Source organism: Pristiophorus japonicus, chromosome 19, assembly GCF_044704955.1.
Source record: "Pristiophorus japonicus isolate sPriJap1 chromosome 19, sPriJap1.hap1, whole genome shotgun sequence".
In the NCBI taxonomy this organism is placed as follows: domain Eukaryota; kingdom Metazoa; phylum Chordata; class Chondrichthyes; family Pristiophoridae; genus Pristiophorus; species Pristiophorus japonicus.
Genome location: NC_091995.1, coordinates 73969424 through 73984478, shown reverse-complemented (window position 1 = coordinate 73984478; position 15055 = coordinate 73969424). Strand labels below are relative to the sequence as shown.

The window sequence follows — 15055 nt, the reverse complement described above, 5'->3', positions numbered from 1 at the left end:
GCGCTTCACAGGAGTGATGATCAGACGCAATTTGACACCGAGCTCCACAAGGCGATATTGGGAACAAAAGCTTGGTCGAAGAGGTAGATTTTAAGAAGCAACTTAAAAGAGAGGGAGGCAGACAGGCTTAGGGAGGGAGTCCCAGAGCTTGGGACCCAGGCAGCTGAAAGCACGGCCGCCGATGGTGGATGTGCGAGAGAGCAGAATTAGAGTGCAGAGATCTCGAGGGGGGGGTTGTGGGACTGGAGGAGGTTACAGAGATAGGGAGGGGGGGGCGAGGCCACAGGGGGATTTGAACACAAGGATGAGAATTTTAAAATCGAGGGCCAATGTCGGTCAGCGAGCACAGGGGTGTTGGGTGAGCGGGACTTGGTGCGAGTTAGGACACGGACTCTGGAATTTTGGATGAGTTGGAGGACACGGAGGGTGGAAGGTAGGAGGCCAAATGTAGAAGATTATGAGGGGGCTTGACGAGGTGGATGCAGAGAGGATGTTTCCACTGATAGGGGAGACTAGAACTAGAGGGCTGAGATGAGGAGAAATTTCTTCTCCGAGGGTTGTGAATCTGTGGAATTCACTGCCTCAGAGAGCTGTGGAAGCTGGGACATTGAATAAATTTAAGACAGAAATAGACAGTTTCTTAAATGATAATCGGTTGTGGGGAGCGGGCGGGGAAGTGGACCCGAGTCCATGATCAGATCAGCCCTGATCGTATTGAATGGCGGAGCAGGCTCGAGGGGCCGTATGGCCTACTCCTGCTCCTATTTCTTATGTTCTTATGAGAGCGTTGGAATAGTCGAGTCTGGAGGCAACAAAGGTATGGGCTTCAGCAGCGGACGAGCCGAGGCAGGGCGGCGACGGGCGACGTTAGAGGTTGAAGTCGGCGGTCTCGTTGAGGGAGAGGATATGCAGTCGGAAGCTCAGCTCAGGGTCACGTAGGATAGAAACATAGAAAATAGGTGCAGGAGCAGGCCATCGGCCCTTCGAGCCTGCACCGCCATTCAATGAGTTCATGGCTGAACATGCAACTTCAGTACCCCATTCCTGCTTTCTCGCCATACCCCTTGATCCCCCTAGTAGTAAGGACTTCATCTAACTCCTTTTTGAATATATTTAGTATATATGCCAAGGTTGTGAATGGTCTGGTCCCACCTCAGACAGTGGCTGAGACCAGGTCGCAAATAACACTGAACAGCACAATTTCAACCCAGCTATCTGTAAAGAGCACAAAGCAGGCTGGCTCTCTGGTGCAGTACTGAGCGAGTGCTGCACTGCTGGAGGTGCCGTCTCTCAGATGAGATATCTCAAAGAGGCGCTAACGAGGCGGAAATGAGTTACCGCTCAGAGTGGCCGCCAATCGGGACATTGCTCTCGTCCCTGATTCTGGAGGAGAAGGTTTCCACCCCGCCTATGTTTCGGCCCCGTGCCGACCCCTCGCCGACCCCTCACCTCCCTGTGAGGGAAATTGCCCCGTGGGAGTGGAACCGCCGCTGCTCGATGCCCCCGACAGCTTTTCCCGGCGGGAAGCTGCCCGTGGCTGGGCGACACGTCTGCTCTTAAAGGCGAGGGCGTTCCGCCGCGGTCGCCATTTTATTTCAATTGTCGGTCGACTCTGAAGTTGGCCCAACAATGGCGGCCACGGGTTCGGCTGGGCCTCCAACAGGCAGCCTGGGAACCCCTCTTGGGTACCGGACCGCTGGCCCAGCTGAAACCCTCCCCGGTGGCCCACTAAAGTGGCTGCAGAGCTCGCAGCGGCCCCTCCCCTTTAACTGAAGGAGAGGGATGTTGCTACGCGTCAGCGTGGTGCTGATGTCACTGACCGCCTTCGCCCCACCCCTTCTCCGCCACCCAGAACACCGCCCCGACAGAATCGCTCAAAAAAAAGGGGGCAAAATCGCACTAATCACCGGCCCATCGATTGGGGCTGTTAATCAACAATTAACCGCATAAGTAGAAATTAGCGCTGGTGACCAAAAGCTTGGTCAAAGAAGTAGGTTTTAAGGAGCGTCTTGAAGGAGGAAAGAGAGGTAGCGAGGCAGAGAGGTTTAGGGAAGGGGTTCCAGAGCTTGGGGCCTAGGCTGCTGAAGGCACGGCCACCAATGGTTGAGTGATTATAATCAGAGATGTTCAAGAGGGCAGAATTAGAGGAGCGCAGACATCTCGGGGGGGGGCGGCGCGTGCGTTGTGGGGCTGGAAGAGATTAGAGAGATAGAGATAGGGAGGGGCAAGGCCACAGGGGGATTTGAAAACAAGGATGAGTATTTTGAAATCGAGGCGTTGCTTAACTGGGAGCCAATGTAGGTCAGCGAGCACAGGGGTGATGGGTGAGCGGGACTACCAAGTCCCAGCGAGTTAGGCCACCGATCCATACCTGGCCAATCGCCCACACCTGGCCAATCGCCCACACCTGGCCAATCGCCCACACCTGGACAATCGGCCCACACCTGGACAATCGGCCCACACCTGGACAATCGGCCCACACCTGGACAATCGGCCCACACCTGGACAATCGGCCCACACCTGGACAATCGGCCCACACCTGGACAATCGGCCCACACATGGCCATCAACCCACACATGGCCATCAACCCACACATGGCCATCAACCCACACATGGCCATCAACCCACACATGGACAATCGCCCACACCTGGACAACGACCGCCTAAGATACCAAGGGGCGCTGACACTTTCTGCCGGTGGGGGGGTTGAAAACTGGCACACAACCTTTTTCTGGAACCGCAAGACAGAAGCAAAGTCTGGTGTTGTGTCGACACCGAGGGTGTGAAGCCATGCACAGCCTCATTTCCTTCCCAATTTTGAGATGATTTCCTGTTTGAAAAACAAAGATGAAGAATCAACGGCTCCGGCCCTAAACTCTCTGAAATTTCCTCCAACTCTCTGCTCCCAAAAAACCTCTTCAAAAGCCATCTCTTCAACCAGGCTTCTAAATTCTCCTTTCCTGGTCCAGCGCTCCTTTGGAACATTTCTCATGTTAAAGGCAGTATCTAAATCATAGAATCCTACAGCGTAGGAGGAGGGCATTCGGCCCATCATGCACGTGGCAGCTCTCTGAAAGAGCTGTCCAATCAGCCCCACTCTCCCCCTAAAGCCCTTTCCTTTTCAATTCCCTTTTGAAAGTTACGATTCAATTTGCTTCCACCGCCCTTTCAGGCAGCGAGTTCCAGATCACAACACACCACGTTAAAAAAAAGTTCCTCGTCTCTCCTCGAGCCGAGGCTCAGTGTGTATCTCTCTCACCTCTGTGTCAGAGGTTGTGGGTTCAAGTCCCACTCCAGAGCCGGAAGCACATAAATCTCAGCTGACTTTACAAAGGTCCGATTGAATCTGTTCCTTTCCAGGCAGTTGCATTCCAGAGCATAAGCAAGTTGAAGTTGTTATTGAATTAACCAAACCCAGCCAGTTGGAGGGAGCCATGTTAACAGACTCAGCCTCTCGATTGGGAGACGCAGCACTGGGTGCCTGAGAGAAAAGGTTACATTGGGCGGGGTGTAAAACTGGCGTTCCACCCGATCACATGGGTTTCCCACCCGGCGAGGTTGATCAAAATGATCACCAATGTAATTCTACGTAACTCAGTGAGCAGTACCCTCATCACTGAGTCAGAAGGTTGTGGGTTCAAGTCCCACTCCAGGGACTTGAGCGCATAAATCTAGGCTGACACTCCAGTGCAGTGCTGAGGGAGCGCTGCACTGTCGGAGGTGCCGTCTTTCGGATGGGACATTAAACCGAGGCCCTGTCTGCTCTCTCGGGTGGATGGAACAGATCCCATGGCGCTATTTCGAAGCAGAGCAGGGGAGTTCTCCCCGGTGTCCTGGGCTAATAGTTATCCCTTAACCAACATCGGAAAAACAGATTATCTGGGTCATTATCACATTACTGTTTGTGTGAGCTTGCTGTGCGCAAATCAGCTGCCGCATTTCCTTCATGACAACAGTGACCACACTTCGAAAAGTACTTAGTTGGCGATAAAGCGCTTTGGGAACGTCCGGTGTTCGTGAAAGGCGCTATATAAATGCAAACCTTCCTTTTCTTTTGACTGAAATCCAGGTGACTAGATCAGTGCGGCCTGCCCTAGGCCAGTAGTCAGACACTTTGTTTAGATTTCCAGACTGTCCTGGTCCAGTGGGTGGGGCTGAACATAATAATGAAACACGTGACAAGACAAAAAGACCTTTATCAATTCCCATCCCCCTGACCGGGCAGTGCGGAATCTCTTCCCGGACAGTGGGAAGATCTACATTCCAGTCGTTAAAGAGGCAGGCCTCTCGAATAATTGCCTCCAAATTCATTCACTCCCCCCAGACGGATTTTTCAAAGGCGGAAGAGACCTGATCGTACCGTGACAGGGTGCAGGGAGACTAAAAGGCCAAGTGGCAGCTATTCATTCCAGGGTGAAAGCTCACTGGATTGACAGCCTTACACAGAGTGGGGTGTCACAGCGAGGCTGAATTCCGCATTCCAGCACCAAGAGGCAGAACAAATATTGCAACTGGCAGCCTTCAAATTCTTAAAGAGGCACGCAAGTGTCTGAAAGACTTGCATTTACACAGTGCCCTTCACGACCTCCGAGAGTCCCAAAGCGCTCTACAGCCGGTGAAGTACTTTGTGGAATGTAGTCAGTGTTGTAATGCGGCAACCAATTTGCGCACAGCAAGCTCCCACAAACAGCAATGTGATAATGACCAGATCATCTGATCTTGTTACGTTGATTGAGGGATAAATATTGGCCAAGACACCGGGGAGAACTCCCCTGCTTTTCTTCACAATAGTGCCCTGGGGTCTTTTGCGCCCACCTGAGAGGGCACAGGGCCTCAGTTTAACGTCTCATCCGAAAGACAGCACCTCCGACAGTGCAGCACTCCCTCGGCCGTGCACTCGGAGTGTCAGCCTAGATTTATGCGCTCGAGTCCCTGGAGTGGGACTTGAACCCACAACCGTCTGACTCAGAGGCGAGGGTGCTGCTCACTGAGCACCCTCGCCTCCGAGTCAAAAGGTTGTGGGTTCAAGTCCCACTCATGCAGAGTATTCATGACTTCGGAACACAAAGGCTAGACCCTCAAGGTCCTGCAAAGGTCAACCGAGAATGGCCGCGTCCAAATGCTCCGCCCCCACACTCTCGCTATTGGTCGCCTAACACGTCCATCCTCGCGGGGCCCCGCCTTCCCGCTATGAGCGGTAGCGAACTGGCTCTTTAAGTAATCAGGAAGGCAAATGGAATGTTGCCATTTATTGCAAGGGGGATAGAATATAAAAGCAGAGACGTCCTGCCACAAATATACAGGGTATTGGTGAGGCCACACCTGGAGTACTGCGTGCAGTTTTGGTCTCCGTATTTAAGGAAGGATATACTTGCATTGGAGGCTGTTCAGAGCAGGTTCACTAGGTTGATTCTGGAGATGAGGGGGTTGACTTATGAGGATAGGTTGAGTAGGTTGGACCTATACACATTGGAGTTCAGAAAAATGAGGTGTGATCTTATAGAAACGTTAAAGGTAATGAGGGGGCTTGACAAAGTGGGTATTTCCACTCAGAGGAAACTAAAACTAAGGGACATAGTCTCAGAATAAGGGGCCGCCCATTTAAAACTGAGATGAGGAGGAATTTCTTCTCTCAGAGGGTTGTAAATCTGTGGAATTCTCTGCCCCAGAGTTGTGGAGGCTGGTCATTGAATACATTTAAAGTGGAGGTAGACAGATTTTTGAGCGATAAGAGAGAGAAGGGTTATGGGAAGCGGGCAGGGAAGTGGAGCCGAGTCCATGATCGGATCAGCCATGATCTTGTTGAATGGCGGAGCAAACTCGAGGGGCCAAATGGCCGACTCCTGCTCCTATTTCTTATGTTCTTATGTTCATTACCCAATTGGATGATTTTCGACTGTCAGTCAAACAACCTTTTCCCCCAACTTAATTATTTTTATGACTAATAAACAGAAGTGTGAAAGGGGAGGGGCACGATCAGAGGCTTGGGGGGCAATCCTGGGGCAAGGGAGGCCCAAGGCTTCCTCACGGGGCCCGATGGAGACTGTCATGTATACATGGTTACTGCTTGTACTATTACAGGGTGTGCCACCAGATGGCACCACAGTGGGAGACTTGCAGGTTACCTGTACAGGTGTGCCTGGCCCAGTATAAAAGGCAGCCACCATGTGTGATCCTCACTCTGGAGTTATCAATAAAGGACTATGGTCAAGTACAACACATTGCCTCGTGGAGTCATTATCAGAGCATCCAAGGACATAACAATTGGCGACGAGATTACGGACATTCACGCGAAAATGGCTACCCTTGTTACGTTGCAGCAGTTCGCTGATGGTGATGATTGGGACGCCTTTGTGCAGAGGCTCGATCAGTTCGTCACAGCGAACGACCTGGCAGGCAACAACTCAGCCACACTGGCTGATAAGCGCAGAGTTATCCTGCTAACCAGTTGTGGGCCCACTGTCTATGGCCTCGTCAGGGACTTGCTGGCACCACCGAAGACAACGACCAAGACGTACAAGGAGCTTGTAACGTTGATCCAAGAGCAACTCAAGCCCAAAGAGAGCATCCTCACAGCCAGACATCGGTTTTATACCCACCGACGGCCCGAAGGCCAGGAAATCACAAAATATGCTGCAGACCTCAGGAGGCTGCGGCACTGTGAGTTCGGCGACCACCTCACCGAAGCACCGTGGGACATTTTTGTCATTGGAATCGGTCATGAGGGCCTTCTTCATAAGCTACTGTCTGCGGATATCACAGTCACACTGCAGAAGGCCATCTCCGTGAGCCAGGCATTCATGACCTTGACCTGCGGCTCTAGGCAGATGACTCATCCTCAGGACTCAAACCCGCAGGTACTGTGCACAGAATGGCGCTGTTTAGAGGCTGGACTGTAGAATGCGAACCCTCACAGGGGAGAGAGAACAGGCCCCACGAGTCCCTTAACTCAGGGTCCGCCGAGGGGGGCTAATCGAGTAGCACCATGCTGGCGTTGCAGAGGGAATCACAGGGCTCATCAGTACCGTTTTAAAGACTATGTATGCAAAGGCTGCAGTACAAAGGGCCACCTCCAGTGAATGTGTAAAAGAAATATGACTCACTGTGTTGATGAAGAGTCTACAGATGGCCAGGAATCCAGCGCGGATTATGAAACGATAGGCAGAGAGGCAGCTCAGCCCCACGATGAGGTATATGGCATGTTTACCTGCACCACCAAGTGTTCTCCGTTGAGGATGGAAGTTGAGATAAATGGCGTTCCTGTCTTCATGGAAGTGGACACGGGGGCGAGCCAGTCAGTAATGAATCAAGAAGTCTTTGAGAGGCTATGGGACAATCAAGCTGAACGATCCAAGTTGGTCCCGGTTCAGGCAAAGCTGCGCACCTACACCAATGACCTTATCCCAGTCACTGGTAGTGCAAATGTAAAGGTACTCCATGATGGCTCGGTGCACAAGTTACCACTGTGGATTGTTGCAGGTGATGGACCAACGCTACTCGGAAGAAGGTGGATGGAGAAGATCCATTGGAGCTGGGAAGACTTCACCCCTCCAGGGATCAACGTCCTCCGCGCTCAGAGGCACAGCAAGCCCTCACTTGAGGGTGGACCCGACACCAGAGAGCAGACCAGCACAGCACCCGAGGCACAGACCACTCAGCACAACTGCGCGGAGATGGTCCAGCTGAGACAACCCGAACGCACCTTCCAGGCTCCAGTGGCAGCACTCCGGAGAAAGAAAATCGGATCCAAAGGCGACTTCCCAGCTTCGGAGGCAGAACCTGGGGAGAAGAGGATCACCGCAGTCGACATCGTGGATGGAGGAAAGATGGCGCCCAAACCATGAGGTGAGGCGCTGAAGAAAAAGATGGCGGCGGCCAGACCACGAGGTGCAGCGCTGATGGAGCAGAGGATTGGGGTAAAAATAGCCAGGCTCTCTTAAAGGAGGCCTGCACCCTACCACACTTAAAGGGACAGTTCCACATTTTCAATCAATGTAAGAGCAACTATGAGTTAGATGTAAAATGTGCAATTGATGATCAGCGTTGTGTACATGCAATAAGCAAAGGAAAGGCGCGCGATTGCGATCGGAGCTACAAATTATTTACAATGATAATGAAACGTTTTGCAATATAGGAAGTCAACTGCATACAGTCAATGCAGCGGGCAGACACCCATCGGGAGCACACAGGTCCAGCGAGCTACCCAATGTAGTAGCCTGCGTCCCTGGGACCAGAGTTATGCATCATGGAGTGTGGTCACAAGCAGCCAATACATACAAGCTGCAGAGCAAGCGATCTCAGGAGGGCAATGGCACCGGTATCGATACCCTGCCCCCGATCGGCTCCACCTCTCAGGCACCCGATGGCACCAACCGCCACGAGCCTGAAAGAGCACACCGCGCTAAGGCGCAGCCCCCAGACCCTATCACCACCAAAGCCATACCCGGGAACGAAGGGTCACCCGCAACAGTTCTCCCAAATGGGACCGGGACCAGCCAGGATCCCAAACCAAACAACGGCCAGGCAAACGAGTCAGCAGTTCCCTGTGCACTGCCAGACGACTGCTCCTCAGGGAGCAGCAGCGACCCAGGGCGCAAGGGGAGGTCAGGGAGGTCACAGGCATCTGTGAACCTGCCTGACGCTAGAAGCAACGGCAAAAGCCCCTAGAGCAGGCAGCTTGAGCCAACCAGGTTCCCACTGCCAGCACTGGGCACCGCATCGCCACCAGATTACCGGGACACCATCCAGCAGTTCTGGAACTAGCTGGTCCTCACGCACCGATGCCGACACCAGCACTGATTCCTAGTACGTATCAAAAAACCATGTTGACTCGGGAGTGCTTACCGCCACCCTTCTGTTCCAGTCTGCCTGTCTTTTCGATACGCCAATTATCCTGGAATATTTAGTTCCTTACTCTGGTCACCTTGCAGCCATGTCTCTGTAATTATACCCATTTATCTCTCTCTGTGCCACTAATTCGTCTATCTTGTGACAAATGCTTTGTGCATTCAGGTAAAGAGCCTTTAGTTTTAACCTTTTCCCATTATTCCCTGCTTTCATCTTATTCACTGACGCCCTATGACCGTTAAACTCTCTGTCCCTTCCTGACACACTCTGCTTATCTTGACCCAAATCGCTACACCACTCCATTGCCTTGACTTTTCTCTTTAGATTTATACATTTCTCCTCACCTGACTCCTCTCCCCATCTTTTTTTAGTTTAAAGACTTTTCTGCAGCCCTAGGTATTCGATTCGCCAGAACACTGGTTCCAGCCCGGTTTAAGTGGAGCCCATCCCAACGGAACTGCTCCCTCTTACGCCAATACTGGTGCCAGTGCCCCAAAACCCTTCCTCCCACACTACTCTGTCGGCCACGCATTTAACTCTCTGCCAATTGGCGCGTGGCTCAGAGATTATTATCTTTGTGGTTCTGCTTTTTAATTTGAATGCCGACTTCTCAAACACTCTCAGCAGAACCTCATTCCTAGTTCTACCTATGTCGCTAGTTCCTCCATGGACCACGACAACTGGATCCTCCCCCTCCCACTCCAAATTCTTCTCCAGCTGCGAGGAGATATGCTTAACCCTGGCACTGGGCAGGCAACACAGCCGTTGGAACTCCCAGTCACGGCTGCAGAGAACAGTATCTATCCCCCGGACTATACTGATTTAAGCCACTACAACAATCCTTTTCACTCCCGCCACTTGATTGGCCTCCTGTACCACAGTGCCATGGTCAGCCTGCTCATCCACCCGGCAGACTTTTCCCTCTCCACACAGGCAGCCAAGAACCTCATACCTGTTGGACAAGGGCAAAGGCCCCTCCAGCACTACACCTGGGGTCCCGTTACCCGCCGTCACGCCCTCCTGTCCCTGACCACTAACCAGACCTGTACTGCTACCTAACCGGAGGGGTGTGACTGCCTCCTGGATCAAAGTGTCCAGGTAGCTCTCCCCCTCCCGGATGCCCCGCAATGTCAGCACCTCAGACTCCAGCTCAATAACTGAAGTTCTGAGAGTTTCAGGCACACACTGCAAACCTGGTTGTGCGCGATCACGATGCTCTCCACAAACGCCCACATGCTGCAGTTGCGGCACACCACATGCCCTGCCATCCCTTTTTAAACTTGTTTTAATTATTTAGTTAATTAAAGTTTATGTATTACATTAACTTAGCTTACAATTTCATTTTTAACTAATTACTAGCTCTAGTCTAAGTTCTAGGTAGATTAAATTAATTATTTACCTGTAATACAAAGCACTCCGATTATTGAAAGCAAAAAGCAGAATCTCCTTCCTCCTCTGCGCTGAATTCCCACCCTCTCCAAATTCCCAAGTCAGAACATACACAAGAAATAGGAGCAGGAGTAGGCCATACAGCCCCTCGAACCTGCTCCACCATTCAATAAGATCATGGCTGATCTGATCTTGGGCTCAACTCCACTTCCCTGCCCGCTTCCCATAACCCTTGACTTACCTATCATTCAAAAATCTGTCTATCTCCACCTTAAATATATTCAACAACTCAGCCTCCACAGCTCTCTGGGGCAGAGAATTCCACAGATTCACGATCTTTTGAGAGAAGAAATTCCTCCTCATCTCTGTTTTAAATGGGCGATCCCTTATTCTGAAACTACGTCCTCTAGTTCTAGATTCCCCCACGAGGGGAAACATCCTCTCTGCATCTACCCTGTCGAGCCCCCTCAGTATCTTAGATGTTTCAATAAGATCATCTCTCATTCTTCTAAACTCCAATGAGTATAGGCCCAACCTGCTCAACCTTTCTTCATAAGACAACCCCTTCATCTCAGGAATCAGCCTTGCGAACTTTCTCTGAACTGCCTCCAATGCAAGTATATCCCTCCTTAAATAAGTTCAACACTCTGTTTAAGTGCACTCCGTTTAAGACACTCTGTGCAGACCACTCTAATGTAACCGCATCCCTGGAAATCGGACATATTTCCCAATTCTAATTTTCCGTCAACGATGAGCATCCTCCCATCTCCTTCGGCTTTTATCCTCTGTGCACCGTGATTGGGGGCCTGCGCAGCATGTCTGCATTCCAACTCCTCTCCACACTATTTCAATGTGACATTAATCTGTTTAACATAACCAACGCCGAAGAGGCATTTTCTGTCAACACATCATCAAGTGTGCTAAAAATAGCAGCGAGAGTTAATAACAGCTCCTCTAGGATGTAATCCTTCATCAGAGACACTTCTCTCCTGAGCTCTGTTGCTGCCGCTTCCCTTTGCCTGAATCTCTGGGCCACACACCATCCCCAGGCCAAGAGCCGCTGTAGCTGCCCAAAACTAGGGGTCTTGATATAAGACAGTCACTAATAAATCCAAGAGGGAATTCAGGAGAAACGTTTTTACCCACTTTGGTGGCACAAACAGGAAGGCAGATTATTATCTGAACGGTGACAGATTAGTAAAAGGGGAGATGCAATGAGACCTGGGTGTCAGGGTACATCAGTCATTCAAGGTAGGCATGCAGGTACAGCAGGCAGTAAAGAAAGCACATGGCATGCTGGACTTCATAGCGAGGGGATTTGAGTATAGGAGCAGGGAGGTCTTACTACAGTTGTACAGGGCCTTGGTGAGACCACACCTTGAGTACTGTGTGCAGTTTTGGTCTCCTAATCTGAGGAAGGACGTGCTTGCTATTAAGGGAGTGCAGCGAAGGTTCACCAGACTGATTCCCGGGATGGCAGGACTGACATATGAGGAAAGGCTGAATCGGCTAGGATATACTCACTGGAGTTTAGAAGAATGAGAGGGGATCTCATAGAAACATATAAAATTCTGATGGGACTGGACAGGTTAGATGCAGGAAGAATGTTCCAGATGTTGGGGAAGTCCAGAACCAGGGGTCACAGTCTAAGGATAAGGGGTAAGCCATATAGGACCGAGATGAGGAGAAACTTTTTCACCCAGAGAGTTGTGAACCTGTGGAATTTTCTACCACAGAAAGTTGTTGGGTCCAGTTCGTTAGACATATTCAAAAGGGAGTTAGATGTGGCCCTTACGGCTAAAGGAATCAGGGGGTATAGAGAGACGGCAGTGGTGGGGTACTGAGGGTGCAGGATCATAGAAACATAGAAAATAGGTGCAGGAGTAGGCCATTTGGCCCTTCGAGTCTGCACCACCATTCAATAAGATCATGGCTGATCATTCCCTCAGCACCCCTTTCTCTCCATATCCCTTGATCCCATTAGCCGTAAGGGCCATATCCAACTCCCTCTTGAATATATCCAATGAACTGGCATCAACAACTCTCTGCAGCAGGGAATTCCACAGGTTAACAATTCTCTGAGTGAAGAAGTTTCTCCTCATTTCAGTCCTAAATGGCCTGCCTCTTACCCTTAGACTGTGTCCCCTGGTTCTGGACTTCCCCAACATCAGGAACATTCTTCCCGCATCTAACCTGTCCAGTCCCGTCAGAATCTGATATGTTTCTATGAGATCCCTTCTCATCCTTCTAAACTTTTAGTGTATAAAGGCCCAGTTGATCCAGTCTCTCCTCATATGTCAGTCCAGCCATCCCAGAAATTAGTCCAGTGAACCTTCGCTGCACTCCCTCAATAGCAAGAAAATCCTTGCTCAGATTAGGGGAACAAAACTGAACACAATATTCCAGGTGAGACCTCACTAAGGTCCTGTACAACTGCAGTAAGATATTACTGCTCCTATACTCAAATCCCCTCGCTATGAAGGCCAACATACCATTTGCCTTCTTCACCGCCTGCTGTACCTGCTTGCCAACTTTCAATGACTAATGAACCATGATCATATTGAATGGCGGTGCAGGTTCGAAGGGCCGAATGGCCTGCTCCTGCACCTATTTTCTATGATTCTATGTTACCCAGAGTAGATGAGAATGTGGAACTCACTACCACATGGAGTAGTTGAGGCGAATACCATCGATGTATTTAAGGGGAAGCTGGATAAACATGAGGGAGAAAGGAATAGACGGTTACGCTGATTGAGCACATAAATCCAGGCTGACACTCCAGTGCTGAGGGAGTGCTGCACTGTCGGAGGAGCCATCTTTCGGATGAGACGTTAAACCGAGGCCCCGCTTGCTCTCTCAGGTGGATGTAAAAGATCCCCTATTTCAAAGAAGAGCAGGGGGGGGGTGCTCCCCGGTGTACTGGCCAATATTTATCCCTCAATCAACATCACTAAAACAGATTATCTGGTCATTATCACATTGCTGTCTGTGGGAGCTTGCTGTGCGCAAATTGACTGCTGTGTTTCCTACATTAGAACAATGACTGCACTTCAAAAGTACTTCATTGGCTGTAAAGTGCTTTGGGATGTCCGGTGGTCATGAAAGGAGCTATAGAAATGCAAGTCTTTCTTTTTGTTTAGGGTGTGATGACAAAGGGTGGGAGGAGGCTTGTGTGCAGCATAGACAGCAGGGACCAGCTGGGCAGAATGGCCTATTCCTGTGCAGCATGCTATGTAGGGGAGAACAACAGCTGGGTGCAATCGACCCACCGCCTTCCCTCTCTCCTAGTGGGGGCCCACCCAACCCTTGAAATCCATTCAGTTAAAGCATGTTGTTTCCTAGAGTGCTGTATCGACAGTGAGACAGAGAACACACAGTGAGAGAAAATGTACACCGAGGAGAAATGTATAGACACACACGCACAGCGAGACTCAATACAATGCAATAAAAAACTTGCAATACTAAATGCAACATAAAACAAACAATAACCTTGATAATGTTATGACCTCTGACACAAGTAATTAAGACCAGGATCATGGTGGGATTGTGGGCGGGCGAGGTTATGGGGGGGGGGGGGGGGGGGAGGGGGGGGGGGGGTTGGAGTGGGATCTGGGGGCAGGGGGTGCATGGGAGGGTAAGGTTGTGGGGAGTGGGGAGGGCGTGAGGTTGTGAAGAACAGGGAGGGGGGTGGGGATGTGGGGGGGGGAGATGAGGTTATGGAGAGCGTGAGGTGGGGAGCAGGGAGGGGTGAGATTGTGGGGAGCGGGGAGGGTGAGGTGGGGTGAGGTTGTGGGGAGGTGGGGTGAGGTTGTGGGGAGCAGAGGTGGGGTGAGGTTGTGCGGAGAGGGGGGGTGGGGATGTGGGGGAGGTAAGGTTGTGGGGAGCCGGGGGGCGGGGGGGGAAGGGGTGAGGCTGTGGGGAGCCGGGGGGGGGGGGGGGAAGGGGTGAGGCTGTGGGGAGCGGGGAGGAGGTGAGATTGTGGGGAGCGGGGAGGGGAGGGGATGTGGGGGGGGGAGGTGAGGTTGTGGGGAGCCGGGGGGGGGTGAGGTTGTGGGGAGCCGGGGGGGGGGGGGTGAGGCTGTGGGGAGTGGGTTGTGGGGGGGGAGGTCGTGGGGAGCGGGGAGGGGGGGGGGAGTGGATGTGGGAGGGGGAGGGTGAGGTTGAAGTCCTGCCCTGACCCTCCCAGAGGGGTGTGGAGTACACACAGCGCTCGAACCACCGAGAACAGCATCCAAACCGACTCTGTGCTTCAACGGGAGGCTGCAGAGAGTTGTTACACTGCTTTCTCCCCAAAGGTTAATCTCTTTAAACAGCAGCTCTGACGCAACAGCACAGCCAGGACATGCAGCAACTGTCCTCCCCGGGCTGGAAACTTTTGCCGGAGAGTGTGAGCCTGGCAGCAACTCACAGCCACGTCTGCCGCCACTTCACACAGCAAAACCCCAAACAATGGTGGATACAGAGAGTCAGGCTTTACCATCATGCTGAGAGCGGCCAGCCTGCCGGAGGCGCCCAGCGGGGGATCCAGGTGCACTTTGTGTTCACTTTGTGTTTACGAGTAAGCACAGCAACAGCTGGAGTTGCTTCCACTTCCTGGATCCTCCCACCAAACGCCCAAAGGCCCGCTCGTCCAATCGGCGAGGGCTTGTGCGGGACACTCGAGTGTGAGCCAGTGGCGTGGCTCCGTGTGTTTGACCCTCCCACCCACCAGTCGCTCCCAATCTGCTGCTGCTTGCTATCGGGGATTTAAAGCCACAGGCTCCGCTGCTTCGGAGCTGTGCAGCAAAAACTTCGACAGCAAGGGGCAGAGCAGGCCGAG

At 51.8% G+C, this 15055-nt stretch overlaps 1 protein-coding gene across 6 annotated transcripts in view; it reads right to left on the bottom strand.

Moving 5' to 3' along the window:
• The window catches only part of triobpb (TRIO and F-actin binding protein b), a 162250-nt gene extending 147424 nt beyond the window's left edge, over window positions 1-14826 (bottom strand). For all 6 annotated transcript variants that reach the window (XM_070861613.1, XM_070861614.1, XM_070861612.1 and 3 more), the window contains exon 1: window positions 14714-14826. In XM_070861613.1, the coding sequence (XP_070717714.1) occupies window positions 14714-14719 (6 nt within the window). In that variant the 5' untranslated portion in view covers window positions 14720-14826. The remainder of the gene's footprint in view (window positions 1-14713) is intronic.
• Window positions 14827-15055: the final 229 nt, after the last annotated feature.